This window comes from Mycetomoellerius zeteki, unplaced genomic scaffold (genome assembly GCF_001594055.1).
Source record: "Mycetomoellerius zeteki isolate Tzet28-1 unplaced genomic scaffold, Tzet1.0 scaffold98, whole genome shotgun sequence".
NCBI lineage: Eukaryota > Metazoa > Arthropoda > Insecta > Hymenoptera > Formicidae > Mycetomoellerius > Mycetomoellerius zeteki.
In genome coordinates this window covers 706,746-729,070 of record NW_017258021.1, presented here as the reverse complement: position 1 = coordinate 729,070, position 22,325 = coordinate 706,746, and the positions used below count along the sequence as shown (strand labels likewise).

The 22,325-nt window shown below is 38.0% G+C and overlaps 1 protein-coding gene across 2 annotated transcripts in view; it reads left to right on the top strand.

Moving 5' to 3' along the window:
* Window positions 1–12,377: 12,377 nt before the first annotated feature.
* Window positions 12,378–22,325, top strand: part of LOC108730884 (neural cell adhesion molecule L1) — a 115,583-nt gene continuing 105,635 nt past the window's right edge. The window contains exon 1 of one of the 2 annotated variants that reach the window (XM_018460829.1): window positions 12,378–12,683. In XM_018460829.1, coding sequence (XP_018316331.1) covers window positions 12,611–12,683 — 73 coding nt within the window. In that variant the 5' untranslated portion in view covers window positions 12,378–12,610. The remainder of the gene's footprint in view (window positions 12,684–22,325) is intronic. The other variant, XM_018460828.1, reaches the window with a different exon arrangement.

Here is a 22,325-nt window from a genome sequence, read left to right as displayed (position 1 = left end):
CATATTTATGAAGCTCGCTTGTTATTATCCGGCGAATAATTTCCAGAACACTTTTCCACGTTACATCGCACCGTAATTGCAAATTTCGCTCCGGTATTGCTACTTTTTTCTCTTTTTTCCTTAATAACTTCATTCAGAAACAAGCATTCGCATTCGCGACGAGTAATAACAGATACCGATATCTCTGTCGGATCGATAAATTACGTGGCTATATAAAATCGAATGTTACACAGTTCAATAATCTGTGCGCGTAGAATGTAGATTTGTCGATTGGTGACGCAAGTGCATGCCGCTTATTCGAAAATCAGAGTTCGTACCAAACAATCGATTAAAAAGGTGAAAAAAACATTCCAATGGAGAAATGGGTATTTCACAAAAGCACCGAGATCGGCACCGTCAACCTTGTTCCGCCCTAAAAAGATCGATTGATTGGAATTTCAAAGGTCCACATCTTTAACGCTTGGAAAAACAAGATCCGACCGATGTCATCCATTGATTTGGTAAATGGTTCAATTATCGAAATGTAAAAAAAAGGGGGGGACAAAGGGCGTGGTCTGACAGAGGAGAAAACCAAAAGGGAGAGCAATTGTGCGAGCCACAAGCTGCTTCCTTGCGGAATTTTCATTGAATTTCGCGCGACGCCTCATAACGAATATTGAAACGGCGAATCGCCTATCGATCGACAGCAAAAAAAAAGCTTTCATATTAGGCGATCATCTGGAAATCCGGGCAGATAAGGGCGCCTTTGAAAACTCATTCAGTTGTAACACGACGATCACGACCGCGTAGGTTAAAAGGCTAATTCAAGGATTCCGCGAACGGAAAAAAGATGCATTGGAAAATTACGAAATGCAAAGTCATAAAATGTGTAAGGAAAAGGAAAAACTTCCCTGGCTCGTTAGCGTCAGAAAACATAAGAATCAATCAAAGTGATCGAGTCTCGAACCACTTTATCCCCGCAACTTTCAAGAGGTTTACAAGGACTTAATTAAAGCAAATGGTCTCGTGAGTAATAAAAGTTTTCGCGTATAATGAACTCGCTTAATTCCAGGCTTAAAACTGAATTATCCAAAATTTACATTCGAGAAAATTTACGTCACATGGAAGGAACGAAATGGCGAAGGACGTGTAAGACAAAAACTCTTTTAACGAGCGACGTCTCCCGCGAGATTGCTACCTTAAGTTTAGATATTGAAGTTTATAAATGTGATGACATAGAACGATAATAAATTTTTTAATCTATTAACGGTACGGTATAAATAATTGTTGAATTTGGTATGTCAATAATTCTAGAAATTTTTTCATCTTGAAATCATTGAGTCCCCACATTCTTGAAGATTGAATAAAACTGATGCGATCATAAAAAACATCTTTGCGAGTAATTACAAGAGTTCCACCTTTAACGAACTCACTTAATGCTATACTTAAAATTGAATTATCTGAAATTTGCATTTGGGTGAGATATCGCGACGGCCGGGAGACGGAGGTTATAGGCGAAAATTCTTTCGGCGAGTAGCATCTCCCGCGGGATCAATGCTCCAAGCTTCCACCCGTTAACCGTAACGAATAACGGCGTCGTTTCAATTTGCTTGCAAGCAGCGTCGCGAAACCTTCAGAATACGGTGTATAAAGCCGGCTCGTGGTTTCCAAGTAGATCACCGTCTAAAGGCAAAGGACTTGCATATACACTGACTAATTGAAGCATACCTCGTCTTCAAGAAGGCTATTTCGTCGCCTATTTTCCATCCCTCGAACTTTCGTCGTTAAAAGATAGGATGATTCTCCACTTCGTAATTAACCACGTCGTGAAATCGATTATATTCTCTATACGGCGCTACTATTCGCTTCTTTGTAAGCAAGCTTTGTAGAACCCAGTGAATTTTTTATTGATGTTTCTATCGTGGGGTTAAGATCTTCTGTTATTAAAGATATTTTAATTATACAATGCGTTCCGATATTTGCTGCCAGTACTGAATATTTATAGGTTCCACAGTCACTATCGGTTAAAAGTATCAGTAAAAAAAAGCTAATATCATTCAAAAAATTTTGATGATGTTAGTGGATACACCTTGAAACCAACTGCAAAAAACAAAACAAATAATTTGATATAAATGATTTTATATGCAGCAAAATGACCAAATTTCCTGTAGTTTTAGATCAATAACTTTTAAACGAGAAAGTGGATCCAAATAAACTTTTGCACAAATATTTACTGTATTATCAGTAGATGCATAAAATTTTATTTAAGTCTTAATGTTACTTCCTTATCAAATTTACAAATACAGAATTACAGAATGCGATTTTACATAAAAATCAAGTCAAACGAAAAATTAAATTACTTTTAAACCAATAAAAAAATTGTGTTCAAATTTTACATAAATTCTCAGATATAATAATGAAACACACAATCTATGAAATTTTTATGTTTTTGATATTTCTAATATGGCACATACATCATTCGAACGTAATATTTTACATTTGACTAATTGCGTGTGGTTCGTATTTAACTTAGCAGTTGCCATGTGCGGGATACCTCGTTTTCGCGTAAAATCACGCATATCGTCCGTCTGGTTTCGCTTACAAACCGATTCTCCGCGATTTATGTACCGACGACGATGCGTCAGGAATTATGCGGCACGTAGCTTTCCCGCATGAGCTTCCTCGTTACAACAGCAAACCAAACAGCGTCAAAATACGATAGGCCACTACGCTCACAGGTTAATTTTACATTATCTTGTACTGTACTGCCATAGCTTCGAATTAGCAGTAACAGAGTAAAATACACGCTGTGTGTACCATGCATAAGTGCCCTCGCTGCGTTTACATCATCACTGCCCATTCGTGTGCATATGCATTTTACAAGCACGAACAGAGAATGCGCCACTCAACCGGTCGCTGCTAACAACTTTAAAAGTCCCGGTTAAACGAGAAATTCGATTAAATTCTGTTCCAACCGGTGAGCTTTTCGGTCGAGCGAAGACTCGTCATGTTTATATCACACGATTTGAGTATAAATACATGTTCTTTATTGAAATCATTGCGGCGTGTTCATCCAATAACTGAATTAGCAGCTGAATTAGTGCTATTTGCGGATTTGCTCGACTATAGCAATAAGATACAATATTATATATGCTATACTAGATATTCCATTTGATAAGAAATAACGTAATACATAACGTAACAAGATGTGAAAATAACTGTGAGCCATCATCGAGGTAGATGCATCATTTTCTCGGGTCGCAAGGTATAATCCAAAGTGCTTTTTTTTTTTCTGTTTTCGGTAGGTAATACAGTTATGAACAAAAGCGATCTCGCCACGTCAAACAAAACTCTCATCTCGGATATGTGTATGTGTAGATAAGCTCGTCCTCACACACACTCATACATGCAGGCACACACACGCGAACGCGTACACATACGCACACAGTAATATCAGTTAATAAACGAAGATAATATCGACCGCCGATTCATCTTATCGTTGCAATAATGCTCTAATGGACGTCAAACTTCGTCGAACTGGCATGCTCGGGCAACTTTACTTAATCTTGCATAAGTTACAGCCCCCCGAACTAATAGTAATAGAGTAGAATACGTTTGGCGTGCTGTGCCATAAGTGCTCCAGCTGCATGTACGTTCGGTACCAGCACGCTTTCGAGGTCGCGTACGCGCGCGCACACACACATGACGCAGAGAACATGAAGAGGATGAGCGTAAGAGGGTGTGGGCCGAGGGGAGGAAGAGGACGAGCGGACGGGACATGCGGCCAGTCCTCGTTAACAGCTTTGAAAGTTCGGATTAAACGCAGAATTGCGTTAAATTCCGCCTGGGCAGCCCTGACCGTCCGGCGTGCTCGCTCTCGACGAAGCACGATAAAAATTAGATCAAAATGCGATAAAGACGGGAAAACATATTTCTTAATAACAATCACCCCTCGAAAATGAGATAGGTATAAATAGATCATATTCGCCGAATTTGTTACGTTAAACTACGTTGGCGGCGAATACGGAAGTACGATGTCGCGATTTTTAATAGCTTCTGACTACTTAATCTTGCATAAATTACTAATTCCAAATTAGAATAGCAAAAATCAGATAATTTTATGAAAAAGAGATAATATTTAAAAATGTAATAACGCAAACGCGACCGCAAGTACATCGATACAGCAGAATATTGAATATTTGCTGAATTTATGAGGAAATGTAAACCACGAGTGAGTTACATTTTAAATTGTTTTGTATTTAAAACGGTTTTTGTACATTCCCTTTTGTGTCCCGCGTTCATACAGAATTATCTCCGTGTCTATATTATAAATTTCTCAGTGTTAACAAATCTGATTTTTTTTTTTCATTACACGTACCCGTTCTTTGTTAAAATAATACATTGAAAAACACATCAAAGGGAGCGTGGATTAACGATTACGTAGCTTTAAAATACCGCCACGTATAAAGTTCAGCATGTCGCGCAGATAAAAATACCGCTTAATACCTAATCCGATTACCGGTTTAAAGTGTATAGTGTGACTCGCCATCAACAATTAATCTTTACCAGGATATTTTTCGGCTGATTGAAAATTAATATCCGCCAAAAATGTAGAACAATCAGCATTCGCCATAAAGTTTTCATTTTTCAGGATTAAAAATATCTTCGTAACTAATCCTCTAAATCCGTTAAAAGAAAATTAAATAAATTAGAAATTAAATAAACAATAAAATTCTGTCATTATTAATAGCTCCAATATTCAATTTATTAAGAGTTATTCGGTTTTACGATAAGCGCTTCGGTATTTTCACACTATGTTCAATGAAAGAGAATATCATTAAAGGTTAATGAGGATCTCTTGCGGACATTCTGTATAATACGTGCATAGCTTCACATACACGTTTTTAATCCGTGTTCGTGTCCGAACCACGGTGGATCGTGCGATTCATGTTGGCAGGAGCGAATAATCCTCCCGACGTATTGCATTATCCGCAATCGCTCTGCTTCTCGAGAAGCGAGAAGAATGAATTTTGATCCACAGCAGCAGTGAAAAAGTGGGATTTACCGCCACCGCGGTGGTGCGCGAATTGCCCCGATGTTAACCGCCAAGCAGATATTTTCACTCGACTGCGCAGGGACGGTGGAGAGTAAGGGAGAAATGGGGAACGGCCCGGAAACCGGCCGCGCGGCGGCGAAGAAGTTAAAAAGAGAGACTGAGCGAAAACACCGCCGGAGACCTGGGTCGTTAAAAGTTGAGGGTATTACCCCACTGAAACCATGGGGCGGCGTAAAGCAGGCGGAGTTAATGTTTAAGGGTCAATTTGAGCACCACACCCGGATGTAAAGGTGACGTGACCTACTCTCGCGTATCAGCCCCTATATCCCACACCGAGCTTTTCCACGCCAGGTATATTTCTCCGATGATTCCGCACCCGTGCTTTCCCTGTCCTAGAAGCATGTCGCGTACGTTACGTACAGGACCTAACATCTTGCGCGAGAGTGATATAACTTTGCGGCATGTACGCGCGCGACTTGTGAATGCCGCCGTGACGACGGGGAGAATTTCATTTGTTATTATTACTCGTGACTTTTTACCTTTTCCCCCTCGTGTGTATCTGCGATGTAACATTTCCGCGCGTCAAGGGCGCAATCTGCTCCGTTCCCTGCATATCCCCCCGACGATTCTGTGATTATTATTCCACGATTATCACGTATAATCTATTGACGTGTGTGCCGACTGTTTATTTCAACGGCTTATACCGGATAATTTACAATATCATAATTTCGTAATATTACAATTATAATTTATGAGCATATTAAAGCAATAATTTGATTATTATTCGTAAATCTGTAATACAAATTTAGTCCATCGATCTATTCGTGATATCTCGTATCTCTTGAATTTGCGACAAATATCCAATAAAACAATTTTTTACGTCCCTTTCTGAGGCCGAACAATTTCCTGATTTACGTCCAGTTCTATTTTACGCGTCGCCGAGTATCTTCTGGCCGCTACAACGTGCGGTAATAATGGAACGCTTTAGGTAAATCGCACAATTTGGGATGCAGAAGCGACACAGCCTCGTCTCCGTGTCGCGCAGCTCGCATACGAGAATAACATTTGCCGTAGCAGTAATTTAACTTTCTAATTATATGTGGGCGTATGCCTCTTGATTCTGCTCGTGACGCGTTTCGGAGGATTGAAATTGTTATAAAACAACGCGAACTCCCTAGGGAGACCTCGCTCGCTTAGAACCGCCATCGTGACATCTCAGGAATGTTAAATTGATAAAAAAAAGACAAGATTTTTACATTAATCTCACTACTTCTAAAATCTAAAATCATGCATGTTCACGTGATATCATCCTAATCGTAAAATTTGGATTGCTTTTGATATCCGCAACAATCTTTTTAACTTTCCTAGACTACATAGAGATTTAAAGACCCAGATGATTTTTCGATTTAAAATTTTTTTCTTTTTTTTTGCTTCAAAGAAGCCTTTTTTGACATCGTTTGATTTTATTTCTACATTTTCTTATGCATTTTTCTTCATGAAAACTAAAAATTATCATAATAATGACACTATACTCAAGGAAAAATTTATACAAAAATAAAGTTAATAAAATCTTTATTCACGTCGTTATGAAATCGCCGTTAGTTATGTTTCAATTATTTAAAAATTAATTCAAAGTTGAATTTTTCCTTAAGTGTAGCGTCAATATTATGATAATTTTCAGTTTTTAGTTTCCATGAAGAAAAATACATAGAAAAATGTAGAAATAAAACGATCCCCGAATGGTCACGAAAAAGTGAAAGTTGTACTTTCCTTGGTCACGTACAAAAAAAGTAAAAAAATATTTTAGGTCATATAATTATACAATCGTCTTCCTAAATGTTGAGAGAGTATACCAAACTTTTAAAAATTTTTTAAAACTTAAAACTCTTTGAAAAATACAACCGTCTCTCAGCGACTCAGGTGATCTGACTAATGCCCGTTTGTTAATGTAGATTACTTTCAAAAATTCTCCAGAAAGTTTTACATGCACATAGAATTACTAAGTATTCTTACTGACACGTAACGAACCGAGAATATAATAATTTTAAGAATAGTTCTTAGAATTAGAAAAAGGTATAAAAGAGTAAGTTGAATCGAGAATAAAGTTAATCTACATTAGTAGAAACGATTATAAATGATGAAATTCAGGATAGTCTGCGAAGGGTTAATTTTCCTTAATTGTTCTATGTAGACTGTAGACATACGTTATTGTCTCGTTAACTTTTCCTTTTTATAATTCTATTTCAGTTTACCGCTTCGACTTCGTTTTAACTCTTTTATAGTCCGGTTATCATGTTGTTTGCTGTACAACTTTATTTCGGTAATATTAAAGTTATGCAGTTAAGTCGGAAAGTTAAGGCCAAAGCAAAACTTGTCCACGCGGGCCGCAGCCCTACGTTATTCTGGAATTTTGCGCTGATTTGTTAGCAACTTTGTTGCTGGAAACATATTATATGCGAACGAACGCGAGCGTAACTTCTCACGTGGAAGTAATTTAACTTCGCAATTACACGTGCCCTTGAGTCTGTTCGGCTAATCGAACTTTATTTCATTCAATTTAAATTACGCGAGCGAGTATAGATTTACGCGATCGCAACTATTTCCCCTCTCTCCTCCGGTTCGTTACGTTTCAGTTAGATTACTTAAAGAGAAGTTTGGCAAGTGTAAAATAAAAAAAAATTTGACACTGCATAAAAATAAATTAATCAGTACGACGACTCTTGATGTCAAATTAACAATATCAATAATAGAAAGGACATGTAAAGGGCATGTATAAAGTTCGCACATATAACAATAAACTTTATAACCGACTCTTACATGTCCTTTCTATTACTTATATTGTTAATTTTACATAATTTAGAGTAGATGGATCTATATATAATCACGAAAAAATAATTTTTTAGCTGCTATAATTTAGTTTTAGAGGTACAGCACTCTTTTGAATAAAGTCGATTTTTACGTTTCTAAACGAATATTTTGGAAACAATTGGAAATACAAAAAATTTATGCAAAGTGCCAGATTTTTTTTAATTTTATACTTGCCAAACTTCCTTGTTAGTAATTCTATGCGCGTGTCAAACAAACTCTCTTTCCGGAGAATTTTCTTCAATTTCATCAAAGGCTTACAAAATTTCACGCGCATTCTACGATGACGTCAAGAAAGCTCATGGCACTTCAATCCGAATAACTCATCGAATAAAACGTGATTTTCCATGGTGCCAGCTTCCTTCCAAATTCCATACAGTTGATCGATCCGCGCTTTGAGAACGCACCGTGTACGTTACCGTAGTAACTTCTCACATGGGAGTAATTAAACTTTCTCGCTCTTTGTACACATAATCCTCCTGGTAGTACACGGAGTTCACCTCCCTGATGTGACACATACTGTCGCGAATTCAGCAATACTATCTATAACTTACTGAGATACGGAGTTACAATTTTTAAATTAAACATGAAGTTAATTATTCCAAATAGCTTGTATTTAGAGGAAAGGTGACGGTTATGGAATATTCGGGAGTTGTGGAATACTACAATATCTTATAGTTAGATAGTTACATTCTGGAGGCGACCATCCAAATTTTCACAATTTATTTATACGTTATAATATTACCATTGGTCGTTACTATTTATTGTGCTATCATAAAAGCTGTTTAATTTTAGTTTTGCATATAGCAGAGTTTCACAAGTGTGTTCTTTACATAATTTTAAGAAATGTGTTGGTAATTAATTTTGCAACTTCAGTCTAGCTTGTAGGTCTTAAATGTACCTTCCAAATGATATAATTGAGCTAAATTTGGTAATGAAATGTATGCATTTGTGACATATAAAATTATAACTTATACGTTAGAATAGTTAATAATATTCTATGTTTCTCCTCTTATTTCATAACCGTAATCTTTTTTCTTTTTTTAATTTTTCATTCGTTTGGTATACCCAAAGAACTTCTATCCATAGTATAATTCATATTACTCTACGGCTAATAAATTGTACTTTACAGCATAGAAACTTGCAGTAATATTGCTGCAACGTTTGCAATATTATTATATATTACTGGAACGTTGTAATGTTGCCGTAATACTACTGGAAATGTTAGAATAATCTGTATGTAATTACTGTCATATTCTTTTAGAAATCCAGATACTCTTTTAGAGGTTCGTAAAACTTCTGTAGCCATTAATTAAAATTTTATATTTTTAAAATTATATTAATAAGAATTGTCAATCAAAATTATGTTTAAAAAATTGTATTTTATTAAATATCTACATTTATTGCATAAAAAATTATATCTCCTCCTTCCACCTTTGGATTATCTTTTTTTTTAAGTGTACATATGAGTATGTAGATACTGTTTTTTTGTGATTCTGATTTGATAATCCTAATTGTATCAAATGTAGTTATATTATATGAATATTTCAATAAAACGAAATAATATTCCACAATCCCCTTCCTTCCTCTATTTATACACAAAAATGCTTGTAACATCTAGGAAGCACTATCCGATATCTGTTCCTTTTATAAGTTCTTTCCTATTTATAACTACTTGCGTAAAAAGAGACCGTAACGCTCTAGTAATGCTCTCGATATTGATTCCACTCCGTCATCTTCATCAAGATTCGCTACGAGTAATTTCGCACAAATAGAATTATTCATGAGTTAATTTCGCATGCCTCGCTAATCAAATGCGTCAATGCTTTCGCAGCGAAACCACAAGTTTACTGCGTTTGGTTGCTCCTGTCGAGCGTCGCGGTATGGGACGCGCACTGGAGAATTCGCGTATCAAGCCGCCGTCTAATGAGTCAACGAATTGATAGGACTCACCCTCTCCCGTCATATTTTCCCGATGGCCTATTTGCCAAAGTTACACGTAACCCCTGGTCCCCGATCCTCCCATTCGCCTATCATCGCAAAAAGCATCCGATTGGAACGCAGCGAGTATTCGATCCTTCGTTACGTTTGATGCATTGATGAAATTTGCGGATCCGTGCGTTATGGTGTCGCGGAGTTACCTTGATGAACGACACAGCTCGTCATGGCGACAAATTATGGAGTAGCTGCAGTAATGTCGTTCGGACTGTTGTACGAGATAACGAGCTGACTTTCGCGAGGGTACCATATTAATTATCGGGTTGTCGGCAACGAAAACAACGAGGCAACGCGCACCGGTTAATAAGCAAAGAACTGATCGAATAGCTTAATTGAGAATTCTTTTCTGTAAATTTCTTATGTTTCGCGTCAGTTTGAAGATCTTATGGCTCTTTAAAGATCTCATTGTTGCCAAGAGTTCACTTTGCACCGGTGCTTGTATTTTTATGAGCTTAAACGTGCATTAACGAAAAAAAGTATAATTTGCATAATACTACACAAGTTGAGTAATTCCCGATTGTTATTTTATGTGACGTTTTCTCATTAAGAATTTTTTATCCTTCAAACGTGCGTCTATGCATCTTGCTGCTTTATATTATTACACAACGTACATTAATTTGTATTATATTTACAATACCATTTTATATCTTTCTTTTACATTTCTATTCTACTTCCTTCTTAATAAAATAGTTTTAATATTCGTTTCTTCTTGCTTTATTAATTTAAGACAACACTGTTCTTTGAATACGTTATAGACTACTCATATTACGTTATTACATAATAGCGCTGTAAGTACAAAGTTATGAAAATTCATACGACTATACGAGTGTTAAACGAATGCCAAGCGATGTGATCAAAGTTTACTTTAACACGATGATGTCGCAGGATATTAAACTGAACTGTTGTCATACTGCAACACAGTTCTCTGCGCTAACTTTATACACAAATTCAGCCGCTTCATGTTAGTTCCTAGAGAAACTAATTGCTTTGCGTAGAGCAAGTTCTTTTGTAGCTCTGCTGAAAACAAAGCTTGTACATACGCAATAACTGGATTTAAAGAATAAAAGTATTCGCATATAGTTTGTTAACAGGTTATAATAATGAAGTCTCTCATATATTGTCCATCCTCTCACAATTTGAATTCACATTTTTTGTGCATTCTTTTAGCATAGATAATAGTAAATAAATTAACAATTTAATATTTATATCTTGAGATTTATATTTTCCATCCAATCGCATCACAAAAGTGATATTGAGAATCACAAATATTGTAACAAAAGCTGTGAATGATAAGTAAAACAACAGACATACCTAAAGAATTTATTTTTTGATAGTGCTGTCATTCGTGCCGTCATCTTCATTGTTATCCAAACTTCTCTCTTACGAAATCCCATTCCTTAAACGTATGCATGACTCTCGACCGATTCGAGCCTGTTAACATATAAATTGCCGCTTAACGACGAGACAATCAGTTTCGCGGAAACTCTTGGGAAGAGAGTGACGACGGAGACAAAGACAGACGACACCGGAGTGCGAGGATAAACGAGATAGTACGGGGAAAAGACAAAGAGAGAAATAGATAGAATGAGAGGAACGAAAAGGGACGATAGGAGACGAGGTCACCCCCGAAAGTAACGGGGGAGAGTGCGGGAACGGTGGAAAAGACAGCGCACACTGGAGAACGAGGCGAAGGGGCCGCCGTCGAAGAGACAGAAACGGGAGGAAGGGTGGCATTCAATTCAATTTCCTAAGAAACTCTTTAGTGTTTGAGATACAGCCGCCGAAAGGATGCGCGCGAGGTTAGATATGTGGTGGAGATGGTGAGTGCGATCGCGGTGGGGGATGGAAGACAGATAAACGGGGCGACCGAGGGGATGGTAGAGTTGGATAGAAAGTGGGATAGAGAGAAATCCGGAGGATGGATGGGCGCGCGATCGTTTGCCGCGTGCGAAAAGGAGAAAGGAAGAGGGGTGACGGCGACACGCCGCGTGAAGGACGGAGGGAGCGACGGAAAAACTGTAATAGTGAGTGAGTCAGAAGACAACTACAGCGATAGAGGGCTGCATAAAAGAGAAAGAAGTTCTCGTGCGAGTGCGGGAGCAGGAATAGGAGGGTGAGAGAAAAGAGGGAGAGGGAGAGGGGACGGATTGATAGCGCCGAAAGAGAAGGTAGACGGGTGAAGGGATGAACGAGCGGGCAGGGTACGAGCGAGAACATGGACGGAAGAACGCGGGATAAACGGAGATGCGGGACGGGAGAGAGAGACTGACTAACTGACTGTGGCTGGTTAGGGGGTGAAGGGGAATAAGGATTCTGTGCGCGGGCGCGAGGCTGGCGCAAACTCTTCGTGCAGCATCCCTCGTCAGTTGCAAGTCAGGAACTATCGCGGTCGCGTGGCGCCCGCGCTGTGTCGCCAGTCTTACCGATTTCAAGCGCTTACGCGATTCCGGCTGATCGACGCGCGAGCGGTACCAAAAAAAGTCGTCAAGTTGTCAACCTACCCGCGAACTCTCCGATCTTGCGTTCGCCCGATGTTGTCGTGCGTCCGCGCGTTTCCGCGTTTCCGTTCGCGCGAGTAGATCCTTTTCCCCTTTTTTATGGGAAACCGCGAAAACAAAAACGCCGTGGTACCAATCGGCGAGCAAGGATATATGTAGACAAGAAGCGCGACGTGCGCGCGTTACAGTGACACAGAAGATCCTTCACGGCAGAATGGATAAAGACTTTCGCCGGAAGTATAAAAAAATGCGATGTGGTCTGCTTCACCTGCTGCTGATAGTGGGGGGTAAGTTTCATTACACAGTGTTAAGTTCGACAGAAAGGGGGAGGAGGAGTTTCTCGAGTGATTTGGATGCGTCGCTGATTATCGCGCCGGTGAGGCGTTCTCCATCGACTTTTAATCTTCGAACGGAGGAACTCATTGAAGTGAATCTTCCATTGCTTCCATTGCTCTTTCGCCCGTTGATGCGAAAGTAGCAGCAAACGGAGGAGAAAACGTATCTCTTCGACTAGTAATTTCGAACCGAGAGTTTTCTTTAGTTTAAACAACACTCTACGCAGAACAAGATGATCTTTGATGAAAATCCTGAAGCGCTATGCGGTTCTATCAGCTTCAGTTTGTACTGCTGAAGAATGCCAAGTATACATATCGATGAGAAAAGAGGGATAATGTTCGCTCTTTCATATCGCGCCAAGAAGGAGAGACGTAAAACGGTTAAGTTCCCACTAAGTTGGGCCTGCGAAAAGTCGTTAAAGGAGTCGTTGAAGTCTTCGACCCTCTACACGCCTCCTCCGGTTAGCTCGATGCTTTACCGAAGTTCTAAGATCCGCTGATGCGGGAAAGGAACGCGATACCTGCGTTCTTAGAGAATAGGCGGTTGTTTGCAACCACTCTATGATCGGCAAGAACGACAGCATTACAGCCAAGTTCGGTTCAGTTAGATCACGTCGGGATTGTAAACGACGCGTTCACTCGCCGACGCAGTCCTCAATATTACTACTGCGATTCGCTATACTTTACCCGCGTTAAATACCAAAAGTGCTTTAAAGATATCGCTGATATTACCCGCGCGCTAATCTTTATTTATCGAATAAAAAGCGGTTTAAATCTTTCCTTTACACAGGCCGTAAATAACATTTAATTGATCATATCTGTTTGCGCTCCTCTTAAACGGGTCGAAGTACATTATACGTACTGCAAACTAGAGAAGATTGCAGTGCGAACGTTTTGCTCTGATTCACAGTATCTTGGACATGTGCCAGGGGGTGGCTCTTATGGAATAACAGTTTTGATATCGGCCTTGTTATAGATGAGCTCACGAAAGTTTAGTTTTACTTTGTCAAAGTAGGTCGAGCGCAATGCTTATAGTTAGGAAATACACGTTAGGAAGTGATAGGGACTTCTTGCAGTTCTTGGACATGAATCATTTTAAAACAAATCTCTTTCCTCCATTAAAAGCTAGAATTTTTTTTTACAAACATCGGCAACCGTAATCTTACGTAAAGTAACAAGTGAACAGAATTGAAAACTCAGTCGGATTAAAGTTAAAATTTTACGCTTCAGAGAAAGTAACTCTGTACATAAGAGCAACTGCTACGTGACAATCAAAGAAGTTAGTAAAGTAAAGTGAGTGTAAGTGAGTCAGTGAGTTTTTAGACACGTCCAAACGGAGTGACGTATGTATTCAATGATGTAAAAAAAACGTAACAGGCGAGAACTTCCAAAACTATTCGAGATATTGAAAAACCATTTCCGAGTTTCGCGTTCGTAAAAATTTTAAAAGTTGTGTACTTGTATGTGTGTTTATATTGACTAAACGGTTTAAACCGAAAGCAAAACGGTTTTTATATATACAGAAAATCAAATATTCCTTTTATTATATTGCAAATAATTTGAAATAATTATCATTTTAGAAATAAGGAGCATTTAAACTAAATTCTATATAAATTAATGCTACATTAAAGTGATTATTTTTCCATTGCTTTCATTGAGATATCTTTATAAAATAGTTGCTTAAATTTTTTAAAATATTTAACAATTAATATTTTTAGAAATGAATTTCAGAAATTACGTGTATGTATAATTTAGAAAGTTTAAGGAATTCTTGATTAAAAGAATAATTAATAGAAAGTGTAAAAATACTTTTAAAATTGCCTTATAATAAATCATTTCTATATTTTATCCTTTTGAAACCCCAAAGGGCGGAGCCCATCAGATAACTTGCGATCTGCTGAAGGCGGCGGCAAGTGAACTTTATAGTATAATTGAGTCTCTCTAAATCTCGTTCATCTCCGCCGTCAAATAATATAAATTTGTTAAAGATTTTCGCACATACTAAAAACAGGGCTCGCTTTGGTATATTTATTTATTCTCGTTCCTCTAAGCCCTTAATATAATATTTATCTTCGTACGTCACAAATTGATGAAAAATTTTATAGACATCGCATGGTTTTTACCTCTTCAAGCAAAATCCATCCTGCATTCTGAGAGTTTTCGCGAAACAACATACTCTTTTCGCGTTGTAGAACTAGGTTGTTTCCGATGAGACAAATTCTCTCGACTGAATATTTGCTCTCTGCTGGACCACTGCTTTTCCACACGATTGCGTCGTGCCGCGAGAAGGCGAACAGATACGTGGGAATTCTTCGAAGAGAAAGAGAGAAAGGAGAAGAAAGTCGAGATAGAACAAATCGTAGTGAACGTGCACCGGAATGCAGACATATCCGAGATATACTCGCCTGCTTCGCCATCTTCTCGCAGATACTTTACCTCCGTGACGCAACTTCCGCAAGCGCGTTCTAAACCCGCGTTCTCTGTTATTGGAAAAATACAGTGCTCAGTATGTCGATGACGCGATTTATCTATCCCCTTTTGGGGACATCGCTTTTAAGGCAGAGATTTCTGTACTCAACAATTTAGCGTTGCAATTGTTCTTTTGTATTTATCTTACTTTTATAAAACCTTATGTTTTATAAAGACGTACCGTATATTTTCTCATAATTGTACTCCAGTTCCGAAAGAGAAGTAAAATTGCTGCATAAGAACAGTATCCTGAGAATTTTCCTTTATTTCTATCTGGTACTACGATATTTTCGAAATGAGCGTGTTTGCTTCCGAGAGTGCACCATATTTTCAAATGCTTCTATAAACTCTGCTCACTCCGAGAGCAGTTTCAGCATAAAACGTTTGTTATCTTTCACAACTTTATCTACCGCTGTGCTGCTTAGTTCTTCTCGGGCTTTATTGCTATTGTTAAACATTTTTAAACAAAACGTACGAAGAAAATTCGCGTTCACGCGTATATAACATATGTTTGGTTAAATTTAAATACATACATAGATATAATCATTATTATTCATTGTCCAAATAAATTGCGTCGAGTTGACGCGAGAGAATGGAAGCTATCTTAAAAAAACTGGAAACTTCCTCTAACTTTTGCAAATGTAATTGTATTTTTAATACTGAGTTAAACAGTCTCTTAAAAATATTTCCTATGTCTAACGCTATTATGATCTGATAATATATTACTTTAATAAAATCAATGTTCACTATATTCAATCAACTACATACTCATTCATTTTTCAATGTAAATTTTGAAAGCTATTCGATGACAAATACGAATTAATCTTCATCGGTCATCAGCGGCCAGGTTATTGTTTGTTCAAATTTTTAAAACCATTTTTTCGCTGTCAGTTTATCACGTTACGTTTGTAGAACGTCATTGGTATATTTCCATGTTTAAGCTCACAGAGTGAACATACACAAACATCTGTAATTGGAGTGTCCTCCTTTGACGAATTTTTAAATAACTTTTTAACTTGATTTCTAATGAAATTTTATCATTTGCGAGAATGTAATCTCGTGTATAATAATGGTAAAGATTACTATAAAATTCATATTATTACTTACAAAAACGTCGTATTATGATTTATATAAAATGTCAAATAATGCAAAATCTTAGACGTCTCACAATATCATCGCTGATATTTCAATAGTAAAAACATAACAGAGAATAATAATCATAATAATACCCGTCCTTTTCTACGGATTCTTTCTACAATGATATTACATTCTAAAATGTAACGGATTTAATTTATTCGATATGAAAACAGCGTTAAGAGAAAAGACTTTCAAGCCGCTTTGTTCTCAATATCTTATCCAATAATGTGAATCTCAATCTGCTAATTGCGCTTCTTTCTTAATTGATTGCCTTGTCTCTTAATGCCCTTATTAAGGATTGATTAAGAAGAAAATAAAAAAAACAACGACGATACATTATCAATCCTATTTTTGCATGTTAAAAAATTTGCCACTGAATCAATATAAGTGTCAAAACACTGTCGCGCAAATAGAAGAGACAGTGTGAAGTCGGTTACTTTATTAATTGTAAATCAACTAGCATCTCGCATTCGGAATTATTATCTGTTGCGACTTAAGCACCGATGTCTTAACTTGAACGCGTAATTATGTCAGACATTACTTCTAATTACCTTATCAAATTAACCACTTTTCCTTTATTCCACCTCGCAGCAACAACTGCAGTTCGAGCGGTAGAAACATGGCTTGATGGCACGGATCAAATTTTGACCAATTACTTTCGCCAGCGTCGCTTTTATCATTTACGATTGAGACTAATGAACAAAAACTTAGAGGTGCGCCCTTGTTATTCGGCACAAACTTTGGTCTTCGTTAACCAAATTCAGTTTACATTTGAACAATAAATACGAGATATGTACATTATTCGGGTGTTGTCGCGCAGTTTCACTCGTAAAATTTACTTTCTTTCTGTCGTTCGAATTTAATTTTGTCAATATTTATTAGGATGCTGAAAGCAAAATTGGATGCAGTCCTAAAGAATCTCATTAACTGAGTACCTAATCCGCATGCTCCGTATTACGAATCCAATAATGATCTTGCAAGTCAAACATTTTATTCACTCATCGTACTTCGATTCATTCGGTAGACGTCTCCATTCTGATCTCCTCGACCGTCTTGAGCAGGCTACAATTCACAGCAGAGAGGCCGAAAGATTTTCTCGAGACACGGTATTGGAGATGTACCTTCCTTCCACTCCGTCTTCTTTTCCTTCTTCCATTTTTTTGCTCCGGGAATCGAAATGCAAAGGATGCAGAAATGAAGAGGGTACTTCCGTCCACAATTCGAAGACCTCATCGCCTTCCGCCTCAACCCGATTGTTCTGTCTTCGTCTCGTCACGGTCGTCGCTCTCCTTTGTTCCTCAAGTTTCTCGTTGCTCTCGTCACAGCCGGAACGAGAAGAAAAGGAATTCTCAGAGCAAGTTCTCGGCAGGCGCTCGCTCTTGTCGGATATTACTTTTATTCTGTTTCAAGCCTCGTCGTCTTGCCTGGACGATGTCCCCGTTCGAGCATCCTTTCATCTACGAGTCGTTTTGTATCATCGCGATTGTATCGTCCGCGTGTACGTGATCAGAATTGGTCCGAATCTCTACGGAACCTTCGTCCAACAGTATCCTTCCGTGGAGTACAATTTCGCCGACAAGAACGAGCTGTGTACATCTCCTTGTACCATCCGTACAAACTTAAGTTACTACTATGAATTGAAAGACAAACAAAAACGCATAGAATTTTGTGTTTCAAGAGTTGATTTTCAATTTGAAGACTCAAGGTATAAATTTGTCACCGTCTGTTTGTTATAATACAGTAGGTAAGACTTACACACAACAAATACGTTTACACGAAATTGTGCAGAATATCTTTGCAATAAAATTTGAAACTATATGTAACTGTAAAATACTGTCAATATTCCAAATATTGAAACAGAAGAAAGTTTCGAAGCTTTCAAAGTTAAAAATGAATGAAGCAGTGAATGCAATAAAAGTTAAATAAAAGAAAGAATCTTATTTTCGATCAAAGCGGATCTTGGCTTAAAAATATTCACATATATAGTATGTAGATTTACAAATATACTTTTTAGTTATATAAAATGTGCGTCGATTCGGACTTTAAACGCAATCATGAGAATGAGTAAAAAATGACTTGTCCGTGCATCAGATATTCTCCCCCTTTTTCTCTCTCTCTCTCTCTCTCTCCTTCTCTTGTAATTTTTCTGGTTTTATATTTCTTATATTATTACTTTTGTATATGTTGACTAATTGTAAGTTTTCTGTATAAATTTTTATGCTTGAGGGGACATCGTCTATTATTTAATAACAGCGATTTTACTCTCTCTCTCCCTCCCTCCCCCTCCCCCCTTCTCACCCCTCCGATACCTCCAAATTTTTTCCCCTAAAAAATATTATTGTTAGTACATGCAAAAGTGTATCCGTAAAATTTGACATTAATCCAAGTCACGCGATGTTCTCAATCGCTTTGAGATTATATCGACATGAACATCCGCAGGCTGAAATTTATTCTATTGCAGACTTCGCGATCGGCCAAGAATTTGGGGAAGGCGTCTCGCCGCAGGGCAAGTGAAGAACAAAGATCGAAAGTCGATCGGAAGGAACTTGCGCTTCCGGATGTAATTCCACAAATACGTTCCGGTTTCCGCTCGAGCGAGCACGACCGCCGTCGAATCATCCGTGTGAAATTCGTCCAGTACGCCGGACCGGGCCGGCCACGCGCCATGTGTGGTCAACGATGCGCTTTTTTGCGGTTCGCGGAGCCAGAAAATGATGACGCGTACGCCACGTTTTTTTTTAAGGACGAAAAGGCCTGGCAGAAAGTAATTTCACGGCGACGAAAGGCACTCGGTTAAAGATTGCCGACTCTCCTCGTGGCTTCTGCAACAAAATCAAATTATCGTCGGCTCTTACGAGCCGTTAATTGCTGTCATTCGCCGTCATTCTCATCGTGAACATCGCGTTTCGCGGAAGTGCGTCGGGTTGATTTAATTGTTTTCGCGATCGTAAACGGCCGCGGCAACGGCTACGCAAATTCGGTCGAATTAATCGAATTGAGTCACGCGGGATTTATAGCTAATTGGAGCGTGCCGCGTTGTTTCAATAGGCAACTGTAAAATTCTGATAGCGTAATTACGGGCGCGCTAATCCAATTCGCATTTTCGAATTCAAATTGCGATGACGCGTTTCGTTAAGGCAAAGAGAGCAATTTTGAGATTGGCAAAATCCGCCGAAGCATTATGCACACCTGTTCATTTATTGCATTATAACGATTAATCATTGCATTCAAAATCATCAAATACGATCAATTGAGATAATTAAATTCATTAATTTTAATTATAAATAAAATGATGATTAATGAATTTCTGATATTAAATGTAGTAATTTTATCATTTTTAAGTAACGCTGAAATAATTATTAATTTAATCATTAGTTATGTCGTATTATTGATTTGAACCTCACAGGATAACTGATTCTCTCAAGTTACCAACTTCTATATTACAATTAAGATAGATATACATAATCGAACAACGCTAACAATAAGTAAAAATTGACATTATACTTACCATTAGTATAAAATAAAGAATTTATTTAACTATAATCAGGGCAGAGGAGGTGCTCGCTCGCAAGTGCGGGAATAGAAATAATCCGTGACAAAGTACAACTCTTCGTAACAGGAGCTGCGGATCGTTAATTTGGATCCTCGTTGTCCTAGCGAAAAAGGTCGAGCGCAGCCGTACTTTATATCGCATTTAACGCACCTTTATAACGACTGCACTTCGCAGTGGCGACAAAAGATTGGTCCAACGATAAAAGAGCCGTTAGGGCTTCGATATGGAGAGAAATAGGAAGGTGAGCAAGTAGATCAAGACGGAACTGAGTAGCAAGAGATCTCAGCAAGCCAAAAGCAAGGGTGCACGAAAAAGAATCAAATAAAATATATAGAGAGGATCGTGACGAAGCATACGAAGAAAGAAATCAAATAGAAGAAGAAGAGAAGCAGGAAAAAGGAAGGACAACTCACCTTCGACTCCAAAGTTTTTCAAAGAAGTGCAAGGCGTCGGCCATTACCGTGGATCACATACCTACCTCTTTCACTTCGCTTCCAGTACTTGGTCGAGCTCACGTAAACCACAACGTTCTTGGATTCTTTCCGGGCAAAACTTTCGGGCTACGTACGTCGAGAGTTAAAAATTTATCCGCTTTGAAACTGATTAGTGATTAAGCAACGTGCTCGCTTCCAAGTCCGGTTCAAATGTCTCTAATTGTATAGAAGATCCGAAATCGCGATGTGGCATCACGCTGGTATCGCCTGCGGTTATTCTATTTTCTCTGTGAAAAATGCGCTCTTCGCCAGAGAAACCTCTCGTGAAGAAAGTTCGACGAGAATACGAGATCCCTTGGGTACATCCGGAGGGAGGAGGTGTTGTCCTTATGTATTTAATGGATTCCATGGGACCGGTTTAATCGCCCTTGCAAACACAAGAGCGAGTCGGGGGAATGCACGGAGATGAGGATTGGGATTACTCCGAGCGGTTGTACCATTTTTGCTTAGTCGTCCTTTTGAATGCGTCGACTCGGAGAAAGATGCCTAATCGAATATTTCATCGTTGTGCTTTTGCAGTTACTTTATCGAGAGATATAAAAATTGACAGCACGTCGCAATTTTTAGTAATTATTTTTTCAAATCATTACTAATAGCATTGAGGATGAGCATTGAGCCAAATAGCATTGAGGACACACAAAGTGTTCGACGGATTATTCAATAATGATATAAAATGGTTTTAACCTTTTGTAAGTAGTATATGTTATAAAATGAAATTTCGGCGGTAAACTGAATACGCTTTTAATGCCATCGTACTGTAGATTTTACTTGCACGAACAATTAATAATTCTCTCTATTTAATTACTTCCTTTGCTAAAATATAAATATTTTACATTAAATGCACAGAGTACTGATTCTAAAAGTGAGACGCTTGTGATCATTAATGTGAATTAATAAGGGCAGTCATACTTAGTTTCAACCGAAAACAAAATTTGCTTTTAAGCGGATATCATTTAGATTCTATACGGAAGAGAAGGGGTGTATATCCGTGCGCACGCGCGCATGAGATTCCTTGTGCGAGGAAATTCGGAGGGCGAACGCCTTGGATGCCTTCACGTTGTCTTAATATATTTCGTACTCGTAGGCAGGGGTTGGGTGGTCTTTGTTGGAAAGCCACTTACGCTCTGCCGAGATACGTAATCTTGCCCGTTGGCCCCAGGGCTTACATCGATCTAGGATTTTAGCTAACGCGGCGCGGAGAACTAAAGTTTATTAAGAAGCCTTCGAGAGTACGCTGAAGAGAATGACGGCGCGTCGGTTATTATGGGGACGGGGTTGCCCTCGAGCGCTCGGACCAGCTGCAAATAATTAATCTGTCTAGCTTAAGTATTTGCTTCGTGTTAAGGGAATCGTCGTTACATTGGGTCAACTGAGGCTGCATTAAAACTATTGAACGCACGATTTTTGTACATTTTATGTATAGTATTCAAACAAATCATTTTGATAAAATAAATCATTTTAAAAAAATGTAATGAATAAACTTGAGCAAAGCACTGGATGTGTAAAATTCAACTTTTATTCTAATTTTTACTCTACAGAGATTTATAAAAAAATGTTTTAATTTTATAATGTGCTAAAATTATTATATTTCATTTTATAATTAACGATAATTGTTCCAAAACGATAAGTGTTTCAGCAATTAGAATTAACGTCAATATCTCACGTTTGTTTGTAAAATGTTAGTAAATTTTAATATTTATAACTAATTGATTAGATGATTAAAAAGAGAAATTCTTTGATAATTAAAAAGAATATTGCAGATCTCTCTCTCATGCTCCATTGCATATTCAAATAAGAACTTAATGATATAATATATTCTGTACAGATAATAACAGGACAGTTACGTATGTATCAAGAAATCATTGCAGTTATATCTTGACAGCTCGTTAATTGTCATAAAATAGGACACCCTCCACAGTGTAGTCTTCGGCCACGATAAAC